Genomic DNA, 14880 nt, shown 5'->3' with positions numbered 1-14880 from the left:
GAAAACCAATTTCTCCCTCTGTTTTTAGAGCCCTGAGCTATGCACTTAATTACTAAAGAAACTAAGAACAAGACACTTATTAAATTCAGTAAATTAACATTTTAAATTGCATACCTCTTTGTCAGTGAAGTGTGATTTGTCCTTTTCTTGCTCCGGTGTTAAATAGAGGACCTTCTCCTCTAAGAAAAAAAAAACATCTTTAAAAATACAAGCCAATACCATTTTCAGCACACTAGAGATGACTAGTAAGAGCAAAACTAACCTTCAGAACCATTACATCTCAAGACGTATCTCATGATATCCAAGTTTTCATAAACTATCAGAATTTCTACAGCTCCCATTTCCAATGCTTTAAGTGTGTCTTCAACACCGAAACAGTACTTGCCTGTGTCCTGACTAATTTCATCAAAGTATCGCCCTGTAAATTAACACATAAGAGGGGGGGAGACTGCATTTATTTGCAGAGAAACAGCTAAAGTACCAACAGAATTAGAAGTAGATGATAAAACAGAAGTGGGAACATTTGGTACCAAGTTACATCACTGTGCTAGCAATCAAAGAATTTTTCTTATGCATTTTGAAATACACAATGAAGGAGGCTTTGCAACACACACCTTTTTAAACATACTTAAAGTTAAACAATTCACATTGTAAAATTCTTGTCTTGGGAGCCCATTGAGTGACAGTGGAATTCAGATACTGTTTGTTACACTGTGCTGACAAAAAAAGAAAAAAACTGCAAGCCAGCCCACATTACTACTTTCCCTACAGATCATGTCTCCGTTTGAAACTACTACCAAGAACACAAGGGAGTGGGGGTCTGCTGCTCCCTAAGACTTCAAGAAAAGGGTAGGGATGCACCGAAATGAAATTCTTGGCCGAAGCCGAATAATAATAAAATGTTTGGCCGAAGGCCGAATACCGAACGCGGTGTTTCGCATTTTTTCCATTTATTTTGCCAATTTTTTGTCCTCTCTTGTCCTCTTGTCTCTCTCTCTCTCTCGTCCTCTCTCTCTCCCTAAATGTTACTGTAGGGAATGGGATTCAGTGCACACTGCAGCCTTGTACCATAGGGTTAATGTTAGTGACACTGTAGGGATTGGGAAGGATGCTGGGAATGGAAATCAGGAAGCATGCAGGCAGCCTTGTAAAGTTTAATTGCAGATACAGGGCACTGGGCAGGTCAGGGTTAATGTGGTAACATCAATTACTCAGTGACAGTCAGTGTCAGTGTGGACTCAGATTATACAGTTACCCAGTCTCTCATAGTGGTGGTAGTAGGAGGCTGGAGGTGGACTAGTAGGAGCCTGGAAAGGAGCACAGCCGCATACATACATTACTCACTCGTGCACTGCAGCCCGCCCCACACATTCAGTGAGTCTTACTCTCCTCCCTAGTTTTTTCAATGGCACATTCAGGAAGCCAATCACGCCGTGAGTAGTGGCACAGCAGAACCAATCAGGTGTGCAGGCACGCGTGATTGGTTCGCTGTGCAGCTAATCACGGCGTGATTGGCTTCCTAAATGTGCCATTGAAAAAACTAGGGAGGAGAGTAAGACTCACTGAATGTGTGGGGCGGGCTGCAGTGCACGAGTGAGTAATGTATGTATGCTCACCGCTGAAGTGTCCCGGCTTCACGGAAGTCTGAGAGTCCTCCTGTCCTCCTCCGAGTCCCTTCCCCCTGTAAATATCGTGACCTCGGCGATATGAATATCGCCTACGGCCACAGAACGATAGTCGATATATCGACTATCGTTCAGCCCTATTATTCGGCACAAAATTGTTCGGCCTTTTGACTTATTCGGCCGAACACCGAAAGTGCTATTTTTTCTATTTTCGGCCGAATAATGTTCGGCCGCCGAACATTCGGTGCATCCCTAGAAAAGGGTTTTACGGCAAGTACAAAAATATAATTTACTCCCTTCCCCTTTGAGGGACACCGGAATTCAGTCGCCCGAAGGACCAATTTTCGAATCTGAAACAGGATAAGGCCGAGCTTCTCACCTGAAAAGGACACTTGCCAACACAACCAGAGGAACCAGCTTCCGAGGGAACGCCCTTAATTATCCAGCTGGTAAGATGGCACCAGCCTTTCCTCCCTCCGGGTAGACATTTGACATTCTCCCAAATAGCTGGGCCGCCCTGTGGTATCGACCAGTCACTGGCTGTGTCCACGAGACAGAGGGTGACCGATCACTATAGTGACCTGCTCCAAGTACCATGTGACCGCTGTAATTAATCACAGCAGGTCACATAATAGTTGTAAACAATGAATGGCTTCTTTTCAAGCCATCCACTGTGTACAATTGTGTATCTAGCAATTAAGCATGTGTAAAAAAAAAAAAAAAAAAAAAATTCTAATGCCCCCCTGATCACCGCCACACCAGTTCTATGACACCATACTGCAATGGTGACCATATGAAAGGGAATAATATATATGATTTTTGACTTGCCATAAAATCCATTTCTCTGATGTTCATTGATGGATAGCTCCTTATCTTCTTGACCATTGGGTTATACTGCCCCCTACAGGTGTAGGGGGAATAGGCAGGAAAAAGCTTGACCGCCTATGGGGCAGTCCCAGGGGGCGTACTCCCTCTCAGCTATAGGCACTCAGTTTTATTACAGGCAGGGTCAGAAGAAAGCCAACTCCACAGAGGGGTGGGTGCTCTGTCCGTCAATGAACATCAGAGAAATTGATTCTACTGTTAAGTCAAAAATCCCATTTTCTCTTTCGTTCATTGACTGACATAGCTCCTTATCTTGACCATTGGGACATCACAAAAGTAGTGACAAACACAAGGGGAACAGCAAGGAAAAATTCCCAAGGCTAAACCTTAGCCAAACAGGTAACATGGAGCTCAACCATAAACAGCTGGAGCTCACCTGAAAAAAAAAAAAAAAAAAATACACACTCAGAGGACCAGGTCCTCTAAACAGCAGCCTGCAAAACCTTGCGTCCAAAAGAAGCATCCGCAGATGCCAACACATCCACCTTATAAAACTTTGTTAAAGTATGCACAGACGAACAGGTGGTCGCCTTGCAAACCTGCAGCACTGACGCCTGATGACGGAAGGCCCAGATGGCACTAAGCGCCGGAGTAGTGTGCCTTAACGGGGAAAGGAGGAACCTGAATCACTGTCCATCTAATCTATCTGAAAATAATCGCAGCAGAAGCGGCCAACCCCTTCCGAGGTCCATCCACGAGTACAAATAGTGAGTGACTGCCTAAAAGGCTCCATAGCTGCCAGGTACATCCCGATTGCAAGGCTATATTCCATAGGATGTCTAGGCATGGGACATAGCAAAGGCAACACAATGTGTTAGTTCAAATGGAAATCAGAGATGACCTTTGGAAGGAACGATGGACAGGGACGAAGAACGGTGGACAAGACAATGCCGCCAGCTCTGACACCCTTAGCGCAGCAGAAATAGCCACCAAAAAGGCCACCTTGTGGGACAACATAAGCAGAGGAATCTCCTGAATATTTTTAAAGGGAGGTTTCTGGAGAACGGACAACCAAATTGAGGTCCCACAACGGCAATGGAGACCGCACTGGAGGAGCCAAATGTCGAACTCCCTGGATAAAAAGGTATGCACCAAGGAATGTGTGGCCAATGGACATTGAAAGAAAACCTGCAGGCCGAAACCTGGCCCTTGATGGTACTCAAAGCCAGGTGCTGCTCAACCCCCCCGACTGAGGAAAAGGGAGAAGCCCAAGAGATTCACACCACGCAATGTGCGTCTTCAAGTACGATCGCAGATCTTCCTAAAGGTAGATTTTCAAGCCTTTAACAGCGTAGGAATCACCGATTCAGACAAACCTCTATCCTTCAGCAAGTGGCTTTCAACAGCCAAGCTGTTACAGCAGGATGGAAGATTGGCCCTTGGGACAGCAGATCTTCCCTGAGAGGAAGTCTCCAAGGAGCATTGGCAACCAGCCAGAGCAAGAGATCGGCATTACCAAGACCGGCGAGGCCAGTCCGGAGCCACTAGAATGACTGGAATTCCTTCCGCCTCTATCCTACAGGGGGAGGGCGTAAATCAGACGATACCGATATCAAGAAGCCACTAATGCGTCTGTGGCATCGGCCAGAGGATCCCTAGACCGTGCCACAAACCTCTGTACCTTCCTTGGAATGTGTACAGCAGAGGGCTGGAACGAATTGGTCTGCCCACCTTAATTGGTCTGCCCACATGCCGGCTAATTTACGAGCTGCCAGGACACTTCTTGTGCCCCCTTGGTGATTGACAGACCATGGCATTGGCACTGTCCGATTGAATTTGTACCAGACACCCCTGAAAACAAACTGCCCAATGATCCAGACAGTCTGATCACTCACAGTTCCAGTACATTAATCGGCAGTCTGGACTCTACGAGAGTCCAGACACCCTGAGCACAATCTGTGCCGAGGACTCCTCCCCACCCAGAAAGGCTGGCATCAATGGTGACAACCACCCAGTACAGGGGGAGAAAGGATTTTCCTGGTTGAAGTGCCGGAGAACTAAGGCACCTCTAGAAATCGTGGATTCTTGTCCCAGAATCTTTTTTGCAGAGCTCTCATGTGGAATTGTACAGCTGGAACCGCCTCAAAAAGGTAGACACCATCAGGCCCAGCACCCGCATGCAAGCCCGGAGGGATGACTGTCTGCTGGACAACAGAAGCTGAATTGCCTCCTGCAATGTCTGGGGTTTTTCCAGAGGAAAAAACACTCTGGCTGAGGCAGAGTCCAGAGTCAGACCCATATAGTCCAATTTTGTGGACGGAACCAGAGCAGACTTCTGAAGGTTCAGAATCCAGCTGAACTTCCTTAGATTTCGCAGAGTAATCTCCAAGTTGTCCATCAGAGCAGTCAGAGGCTCTGCTCGCAGAAGATTTTTTTAAAGTACCCTAGTATCGCGATCCCTGGCTGACGCAACAATGCTAGCCCTGGGACCAACACTTTTGTGAAGAATCAAGGAGTATAATATGATAATGCTCCTTGCCCATGGCTAAGCTGAGGAAGCGCTGGTGACTGGCACATATTGGAATGTGAAGGTAGGAGTCCTTAAAGTCGATAGAAGCGAGAAAAGATGATACGGATGAAGGAGCCCCTTCATGCAGAGGCAGCTATGTCGGCAGGCTTGGAAGAGCCCGCTCGTGGCTTGCCAGACCACGTCCTCTTGGAACCTCCAGTGGAGGCCCTGAAGGGCTTTGATCTCTTTTCTTGAGACCCTAAATAATGCCATCCATGGAAGCTCCAAAAAGCTGATCCCCCTACAAGGGGGAGATCAGATAAGGCCTTCTTAGAAGTCTGTTTTGCAGCCCAGCATTTCGGCCAGATTATACGCCGAAGGACCACTACTGATACAGACAATTGGAGACAAGAACTCACTGCTCAGGGTGGTGTAATTGCCTGATGACTCACACCAGCAAATGCCCCAGCTCGCCTCCGTGGAAACTTGATAAAGGAAAAGGAATTGGCAGCACTCCAGGTTGAGTCAAAATCCAGATTTATTGACTGGACATCCAAATATGACAATCGTGACAAGGTAGACACGTTTCACACACTGACTGTGTGCTTAATCATTACTCATGTGATTAAGCACAGTCAAGTGTGTGAAATGCGTCTACCTTGTCACGATTGTCATATTTGGATGTCCTGTCAATAAATCTGGATTTTGACTCAACCTGGAGTGCTGCCAATTCCTTTTCCTTTATCAAGTTTCCACTGATACAGACAGCCTAGAAATTAAAGAGGCATCACAGAAACTGTATCCCCTGGACCAACTGATCCGCCATCTGCGCAAAGGTAGGCGGGAAGTTGTTTACCCTCCAGGTCCCGGCGTAAAAGTTTAGCCACTTGGTTGGTGTTTGTGACACTAGGGCAATGGTAAATACCAGCTTAACTGCCAAACCCAGCAACAGATCTCTAAAGGCCGGGAACACTTCAATCGGAATTAAGGTAGCTTTATTTAATCTGGAAAGCGGCGATTCCACTACAAGTGGGATCATCCACTTTTTAAGCAGGGAATCCTCATAAGGATAACGCATAGCAAAATGCTTAGGGACCACAAGAGTGCGTGTTTTTGGACAACCCCACTGGTTTTGCAACAATGTTGTCAAAGTAAGCGAAAAAGGGGAACACACTTGCTGATTGGGAGGGCCTATGGGTGCCAAAAGAGATCAGCGCCTCCAACTCAGCATCAGCGGCATCCTCCATTTTTTAAGTTTCACACACTGACACAATCAGTGCATCCACCAGCACCTTTTTATGCGCGGCTAGAGGAGCAGAGGAATCATCAAAACTATGAGGACTCAGGGTGCATGGACGCAGACCCAGCAGGGTAACTAGCGTCCGCGGAGGCTGAAACTGATTCAGGATCTGAGACAGACACAGAAAACATGACAATCAGGGGAGGACCACCGACTGCGATCCCGCAAAGGGGATGCCGACCAAGGGCCCACAAATGGACAAACTCCTGGACCCTGCAAAAAAACAAAGGGGTCACCCTCCATGGAGGCCCGCATAATGGAAAATAGACCCCTTAAAAAGGAAGGCGCCTGCCGTGACGCAGGCAGGGTACCCTGATGGTCCCACAGCGCTAAAAAGGGGCAGGTGCCCTACAGTATAATGGCGCCATGGCTGCAATAAAAAAAATAAATAAACCGCCTCCACAGTGCCACACACGGCCTAGTAGGCCGCAAGCCATGGTCCAAATTTTTGTGGCGGCCCAGCCGCAAGTATCCCAGCCAGGTAGATGCTCAAAAGAGCAGCGGGGGCTTCAGCTAACCTCACTGGGGTGGCCGGACTCGGCCACTTGGCCTAGTAGGCCACAACCTAAATATCCGTGGATGCCCAGTCGCTTGGGCACGAGCCCCAGCAGAGCTGACCACCAAGGGGCAGTGGAGGGGGGGGCGGATGACCAAACGGAGGGTAGTGGCTTCAGCCACCCTCACTGGGGCCACCCCACATAGCTGCCGACCAATAGGTCGCAAAGCCATGGCATACATTTTTCGCTGGATCCGGCCGCGAGAGGCGCAGATGCTAAACCATTCGCTCCCCCTGGTCAACAACTGCAGCAGGGAGCCCAAAGGACATTCCTGCCCTAGTCACCAACCCCCAGGGTGGCAAGGAACCCTGCTCAACCCCCCATTGGGCATCAGGAAAAACCTGGCCAGCAGCAATTCCAACAAGCCCCCTCTTAAGAGCATTTGGCAAAAGCAACTTCATAACCTCATCTGAGGGGGGGGTGCCGGAGGACCCAAAGTGATAACCAAAATTTTAGAGGGGTTGGGGGGGAAGGAGGGGAACCCGGGGGTTCCATCATCCCAGGGAAAGGCCCACATCCATCCCAAAATCCTCCAGGGTAAGGGGGGGGGGGGGGGGTGGCGACGACAGCTACTTACCCATACCAGGAAAAGATGGATACCACTCCTGAAAAAGTAAATAAACTCTCAGCGCAAACAGTATATTTAGATAAACCACAATACACAGGCCTATTCCTAGAAAGGGAGTGGGAGTCTATTGGGAGATCCCATAAAAAGTTTCACCTATATTGACTGCTGCAGCACTTTTTCATGAGGGTATTGGAAACTCCAGCAATTGAATAAAAAAAAAAAACAAGGTGGCGCAGCCTTCCAAGTTTATCTGCTTATTCTTAAAACACATGTAATAAAATGGATTTCACTCACACAGTGTGGAGATTAGGCTAGCAAAGTTCAATGACCTCCCCTGGATGTGCCAGATGACAATCCCACGATTCCTATAGATGTATCGGGGTCCGCTTTCTGCTGAATCCTAGTGAGCTGACAAATGCTTGTCTGTGTATGGTGTTAGCCTTGTGGGTGAGCAGCTCTGAGACTCCAGGAGTGGAGTAAGCCGGAGACGTCAGCATAATATGGAGATTGGGCTATCATAGGAGGAAAGAACGGTGCAACTGTGTGCAGTGGCCAGCCGTGACAAGGCTGGAACGCAAGCCGGAAGAGAGCGTGACCAACCGGTTTCTAGCCATTAAGATGTCCCGCAGTGGGCGGCAACATGTTTTGGAGCCTCCTAGCTCAGTGAGACCAAATGGGCACCGCTACGGACAGACCAACGCGCCATCGGAATGGGAAGGGCTGTCGACCAGGAAGATTGCTACTACACAGGCCGAGGCCAGGTCGTATGCACCCTCGCGAGACTTTTAACTTGCAGTGGGGCTAGATCACGGCTGAGCTAGCGCAAGGCTGATGATTTTAGTTTCTCACAGGAACAAAATAAAGATAAGAAAAAGTTTCATTTAAAAGAAGAAAAAAAATTGCCAGGACCAGCAAGGAACTAGGCCCTTACTCCTGACAAGGCAGAAAAAAAAAAAAAAAAAACTGAATGCCTATAGCGGAGAATGGGAGTATACCCCCTGGGACTTCCCCATAGGCATAGTCAAGCTTTTTCCTGCCTAGTGTCCTACTCCTGTAAGGGGCAGTATAACCCAATGGTCAAGAGGGTAAGGAGCTGTGTCCATCAATGAACGAAAGACAGATAAGATATTATATACGGGGGCGTGGCTTACCGGCTCATGTAGAAGGACGTGTTTCTCCTCGGCTCCGATATCCTGCTATTGTATCATCCTGTTAGTGGACCCTCACCCACCGGAAACATCGCCCGAGTGCTCCGCAGTCGTGTCTGCCTTTCCGAGGCACCGTCCACAGCGTCCCGGACCGCATCGGTGGCCATGACGAGGCAGAAGGAGGGGAGCCTGCCGGCGCCCAAACAAATCCAACATGGCGGCGCCACGCTGCCACAGCGGGCGGGCAAGGACAAGGTGCCTGCGGCGCTCTCTAGACTGGAGCAGTTCGCTCATGTCCCGGCATCACAGAGAGCGCAGCATCAGCAGACCGCAGCTTCGACGAGCAAGCAACCCGGCCACTCTCCTGCACCGCAGCTGCCTTCTCCCGGGAGGGATGATGCAGCCATGGCTTCCACTGCCGGCACAGTGAGTACTCCTGCGGGGCTCCGGAGGGAGGATGATATCCCTGGGGACTCTGACCCACCTGCCCCCACTATTCAAGATGTGCTAACGGCTGTGCACACCTATGGTGCATCCCTTGCTGACCTGACTGTGGAGGTGAAGAGTATGAAAGAGGGCCTGTTACACATGCGGCAGGATATGCAAAAAATCAGGGAGCGGGCCACGGCCTTGGAAGGCAGGGTTAGTGTGGTGGAGGATGAAATGCAACCCCTTATGCAAGATGTCAGAATGAACTCCTCTGGGGTCTCTGAGGCTATGGCCAGGCTGGAGGACATGGAAAACCGGCTGCGCCGCAGTAACCTTCGCTTGGTGGGCATACCAGAAAAGGCAGAGGGCAAAACGCCAGTGGAGTTCATAGAGCAATGGCTACTAACAACCTTTGGAAAGGATAGCCTTTCTCCTTTCTTTTCGGTGGAGAGGGCACATAGGGTGCCGTTCAGGGCTCCACCACCAGGGGCCCCTGACCGCCCATTTCTGCTGAAACTTCTGCACTACAAGGACAGAGACACTATCCTGAGACTGGCCAGACAACAACCTCGTATGGAGATTCAAGGGTCGCGGATCTCTATATACCCTGATTTTTCTGCGGCACTCCAGAAACAACGCGCACGATTCACGGAAGTTAAAAAACGAATGCGTGCCATACCGTTGGTGTACTCCATGTTGTATCCTGCCAAATTGCGAGTAGTGGCTAACGGTGCTGTCCATTTCTTCGAAAATCCCACCATGGCGGTTAATTGGCTGGACCGCCACGAACGCCAGCTGCGGGAGGCTGTGGCCTGATGATGCACGACGGCGTGAGCTTCGATGCCTTGCGTAGGGGTCCATACTCACCCTGTTGGGAGCTGAACGGTCTCCCCCTTGTTTGCAACAGTTTGCACTCTCAAGTTTGCCGTTCCGACTGCAGTTTTGTTTGGAATGGCCTTCTGTTCTGGACTGTGCGAGTCTGGGCCCTCTTCACTTCACCCCCCTGGGCCCTGTGGGCCAACGGACGTTTCCCTGCGGGGTCCGGATGGGAGTCGCCCTTCGGGCTCTCCGCCTAAAGTGTGCTCTCTCATCGTCTGTACTTTGTTTGCTTCTTCTTTTTTTTTGTTGTTCCTATCCTCATCATTTTTTTTCTGTTTTGGTGCAACTCCACGACCTATACTGTTAGGATATGCTGAGCACGACTCACCCGAGTCTCTGACGGACCTCCTTGAGACTTTGTCGCTGTCCCTCACCGGATTTCCTTATTGGCGGATCTCCCCCTGGCCTGCTGATGTAACGCAGGCAACTCCTCTAGTGCTAGATACCCATCATGGCTAGCCCACTTGGCACTTTGATTTCCTGGAATGTCCGTGGCCTGGGGGACCCTCGCAAGCGTACTGCCATATGGACCTCTTTGTCACACCAGAGTCCTGCTATTGTCTGCCTGCAAGAAACCCATCTGACTACTGACTCTATGGGTTGTATTAGCACCTCTAAATACCCGGTGCAGTTTCATTCCTCTCATACCCAGTACTCTAGGGGGGTATCCATTCTAGTATCAGCTTCAACAAGATTTGAGACTCTTGCCTCTCTGGTTGATCCGCAGGGGAGATTTATTTTTCTTGTGGGGGTGTGGGATACTCTTAAGTGTATTATTGCTAACATTTATGTTCCTCCCCCATTCGCGTTCGAGGTGCTGGAGTGTCTGTCCCGTTTCTTGGCGCACACCCCCAACTCCCGGTGTTGGCTGTGGGGGATTTCAATAATGTCCTTGACCCAACTCTTGACATACTTAAACGGTTCTGCCCGGATGGTTCCAGGACTCCCACTCCCTTTGCTAGGTTTCTGGGGGAGCTGGGACTTCTGGATATCTGGCGTAGCAAGCACCCCTTAGAGGCGGGCTTTTCCTGTCATTCCTTGTCACACTCTACATTGTCCCGTATTGACTTGGCCCTGGGATCTGACCTACTGTTCTCTTACGCACCCGTGGTGAGCTATCTGGCGCGTGGGCTCTCTGACCACTCCCCGATGTTGGTGAGTCTCAGGTTGCCTGGTCCCAGTCTGCCTAGGCAGTGGAAGCTGAACCCCTTTTGGCTTCCACTCTTCCCTGATCATGCTCAAATCGCCACTCATCTTACTAATTTCTTTGCCGATAACGGACACTCCGCAGCTCCGGGAATGGTGTGGGATACCATGAAGGCCTTCCTTAGAGGTATTTGTATCAAAGAAATTTCATCGGTAAAGTCACGGAGCAGGCAATGGGCTCGGGATGCCAGTGAGGCGGTGCTCCGGGCGGAGGCTGCTTTCCTGGCGTCTCCCACAGCGGATAATCAGGGTTGTTGGCTGGAGGTGCAGAGATTCTTTCGCTCCATCCAGCAGCAACAAGCTGAACACAAACGTTTTTTCATGTCACAGGCATACTTTGAGGAAGGGGAAAAGACTGGGCATATGCTTGCAACCATTTCACGGGCGCAGAGACCTCCCCCGATAATTCACAGATTGACGCTCCCCTCTGGGGATGTGGTTTCTGATACTCCGTCTATCCTGCAGGGCTTCAGTACATTCTTTAGGGATCTCTACGCTTCCCAGGTGTCTTACGACCCGAGTGACTTATTGGCATTCCTACATGACCTCCAGTTGCCGCAACTTGCCGCAGCGGATAGGGCTCTCCTGGACTCCCCCATTAAGTTGGAGGAACTCCAGGAGGCGCTAGCGGGTTACCCTAACTCGAAGGCACCGGGTGCGGACGGGCTCCCTATTGAGTTGTACAAGGCCTTTAGTGGGGTGCTGCTGCCGGAACTCCTGCGCACTCTTGAGTTCTCATCGGAGTTGGGGTCGCTTCCCCCCTCTATGTATGAGGCGGTGGTGGTGGTTCTATTGAAGCCCGGGAAGGATCCGACGCGCCCTGATTCGTATAGACCCATTTCCCTCCTCACGTCGGATCTCAAGCTTTTTGCTAAGGTACTGGCCAACCGCCTTTCTAAGGTGATCTCTAAAATTGTACATGGGGACCAATCTGGGTTCATCCCAGGGCGTTCCACGGCGACTAACATACGCAGGCTGTACTTGAATATGCAGATTACTCCAGATAACTGCGGGAACAGAGCTATACTGTCACTCGACGCGGCTAAGGCCTTTGATAGTGTTGAGTGGCAGTATCTCTGGGTTGTTTTGGAAAGACTGGGGTTTGGGCCTCGGTTTATAGCATGGATCAAATTATTATACAACGCCCCTACGGCGTGTGTGAGGGTCAACAATATGCTGTCTCCGGTGTTCCCGCTGCACAGGGGCACGCGGCAGGGCTGCCCATTGTCGCCCTTGCTGTTCGCCCTGGCGGTGGAGCCCCTGGCGGCAGCAGTTAGGGCCAACCCCGTCATCCATGGGTTCAGAAGGGGAGAGGGGGAAGAGAAAATCGCATTATATGCTGATGATGCTTTGTTGTTCCTTGGTGATACCTCGGGCTCTTTGGTAGAACTGATGACTGTGATAGCTAAGTTTGGATCCTTCTCGGGCTTCCGAATCAATTGGGACAAGTCGGTGCTGCTACCATTGGACCCGTTGGGGGCTGCTCTGCCGCCCCTGGCGTCTCAGGTCCAGGTGGTGTCCGAATTTCGGTATTTGGGTATTACTGTGCATCCTGATTTGAGAAAGTATGTCAAACTTAATGTAACCCCATTACTAGGAAGGTTCAAGGAGAAACTGTCCAGCTGGGTCCGACTACCGCTGTCAGTGGTTGGTAGGTGCAATCTTATCAAAATGATTTGGAATCCACAACTGTTGTATGCTCTACATAATGCCCCCGTATGGATACCGATCCACATTTTTAAACAGTTTGACACTATTTACCGGGCACTTATATGGAAAAAACAGTCCCCTAGGATCCGCCTGGAGACGCTACAGGAGGCTAAGGATAGTGGAGGCCTAGCGGTCCCCAACCCATTGTACTATTTTTTGGCTTCCCAACTACAGCATCTCACGGGCTGGTCCCGGGTTGACGACTGCGACCCGATCCGCAGGATACTTGTGGCTTATCTGGGGGGGGGAGTCGCTGGTGGAATCGTTAGAGAGTGGGGAGCTGGGTACGTTTCCCCAGCACCCGACTCTGCTATTGATGGACAAGGTGTGGCGCAGGGCCCGAGGTCACTTTACTTATAGGGGGTTCTCCAGGTTTTCCCGCATACTTCGTAATGCCAACTACCCAGAGCTGGATAGACTCCGGGATACCCTGAACTGGGCTAGCTATGGCATCCGATTCATTTTCCAACTGTATAGGGGAAATGCTCTCAAAGACTTCCAGGCACTTCGGGCTGAATTTGGGCTGCCTAACACATTATTCTACCAATACTTACAATTGCGACATGCCATCGCGGCACAAACCAGGGAGTCCCAGTGGGGTCTATGCCACCCGGTTATACTTATGAGCCTAGTAAACTCTACAGTGAAGAAGGGGCAAATTTCCTCCTTATACTCTTCCTTCATGGAACACGTGTCGAGGGCCATGACATATAGGTGCAGATCGGCCTGGGCGGACGAACTGGGATCACTAGCGTCGGAAGAGTGGACAGGTATACTTGACAATGTGCTCAAGGTGTCCCTGTCAGCTTCACAGCGCCTTACGCAATTATTCATATTGCATCGTACATACCGGACTCCGCAGCGACTGCACAGCTGGGGCAGGAGGGATTCTCCGTTCTGTCCACGCTGCAAGACTCAGGAGGGAACACTAATCCACATGCTTTGGAGATGTCCAAAATTACACCGCTACTGGACTGAAGTACTTCGCTCCATTAACACTATATGGGGGCTGAAGCTCCCTCAGGACCCGAAGCTTTGTATTCTGGGCTGGTTAGACGAGGAATTGTATACCCCAGGGGTGTTTGAGGCGGTCCTCAGGACCCTATTTCTTGCCCGCAAATTGATAGCGAGGAAATGGATATCTCCATCTGCTCCCACACATGCGGAATGGACGGCTGAGGTTAAGTCTCTGTTATCCAGGGAACATTTGACTTTTTTACATAGGGGCAGCCACATGAAGTTTGAACGCATCTGGGGACCATGGTTGGACGTGCCAGGACTGGCCCCTCCGCACCTGGTCACTAATAGATTCCTGGGGGGGGTAGTTTCCTCAGCCCCTTGAACCTGTTGTGGATTTCATTACTTATTCTAGATTGGGCCTGGGTAGCTGTCTTGTGGGTGGGGGGGGACAGGGTCAGGCTACATACTCCCTTTTTACCTGGAGGGATGGTGGGGAAGTCGGTGGGGAGAGGGGAGGGAATTCTCTGTGATTTTCCCCCTTATGACTGGAGGTTGCACCACCAAACTACTATCTTTTTGTCCTTTTTCTGATTCTGTGTTTCTATCTTTCCTCTCTATCTTTTTCTTTCTCTCTATATGTCCGATTATGCTTTTCCAATATGGTGAGGCCGGTTTCAAAGATCCTTGATTGGCCATGAATCAGAGTGCCGACAATGTTATGTGCACTGGTACATTCTCCTTGAACCTAGGGGGGACCCCCAATTTAGGGATGATTCCTACTTCATTCATTTATGTTTTTTATGGAATGGAGAATTTATGCTTGTTATTATTCCAATGTCTCTTGCTGTCTGCTGTTACGTGCTATTGATACCTGGCCGGAGTTCATTGTAGTGGATGTTTCTTTTTCTTTTTGTTTTTCTGTTGTTTGTAATGAAAAGTGTTTTCTAAATAAAAATTATCTGATTTAAAAAAAAAAAAAGATATTATATACACACACAGTGCCTTGCTAAAGTATTCACCCCTCTTGACTTTTTACCTATTTTGTTACATTACAGCCTTAAGTTCAATGTTTTGTTAATCCAAATTTTATGTGATGGATCAGAACACAATAGTCTAAGTTGGTGAAGTGAAATGAGAAAAATAAATACATAAAACTATGGTTTT

At 49.6% G+C, this 14880-nt stretch overlaps 1 protein-coding gene across 1 annotated transcript in view; it reads right to left on the bottom strand.

The window, feature by feature from the left end:
- ETF1 (eukaryotic translation termination factor 1) overlaps positions 1 to 14880 on the bottom strand; it is a 157723-nt gene that overhangs the window by 14519 nt on the left and 128324 nt on the right. The window contains exons 7-8 of the mRNA XM_082255326.1: positions 263 to 418; positions 115 to 179 (exon numbers count right to left, since the gene is read on the bottom strand). Coding sequence (XP_082111452.1) covers positions 115 to 179; positions 263 to 418 — 221 coding nt within the window. The remainder of the gene's footprint in view (positions 1 to 114; positions 180 to 262; positions 419 to 14880) is intronic.

Source organism: Pelophylax lessonae, assembly GCF_965119305.1.
Source record: "Pelophylax lessonae genome assembly, chromosome: 4".
NCBI lineage: Eukaryota > Metazoa > Chordata > Amphibia > Anura > Ranidae > Pelophylax > Pelophylax lessonae.
This window is presented reverse-complemented; position numbering and strand designations above follow the sequence as displayed.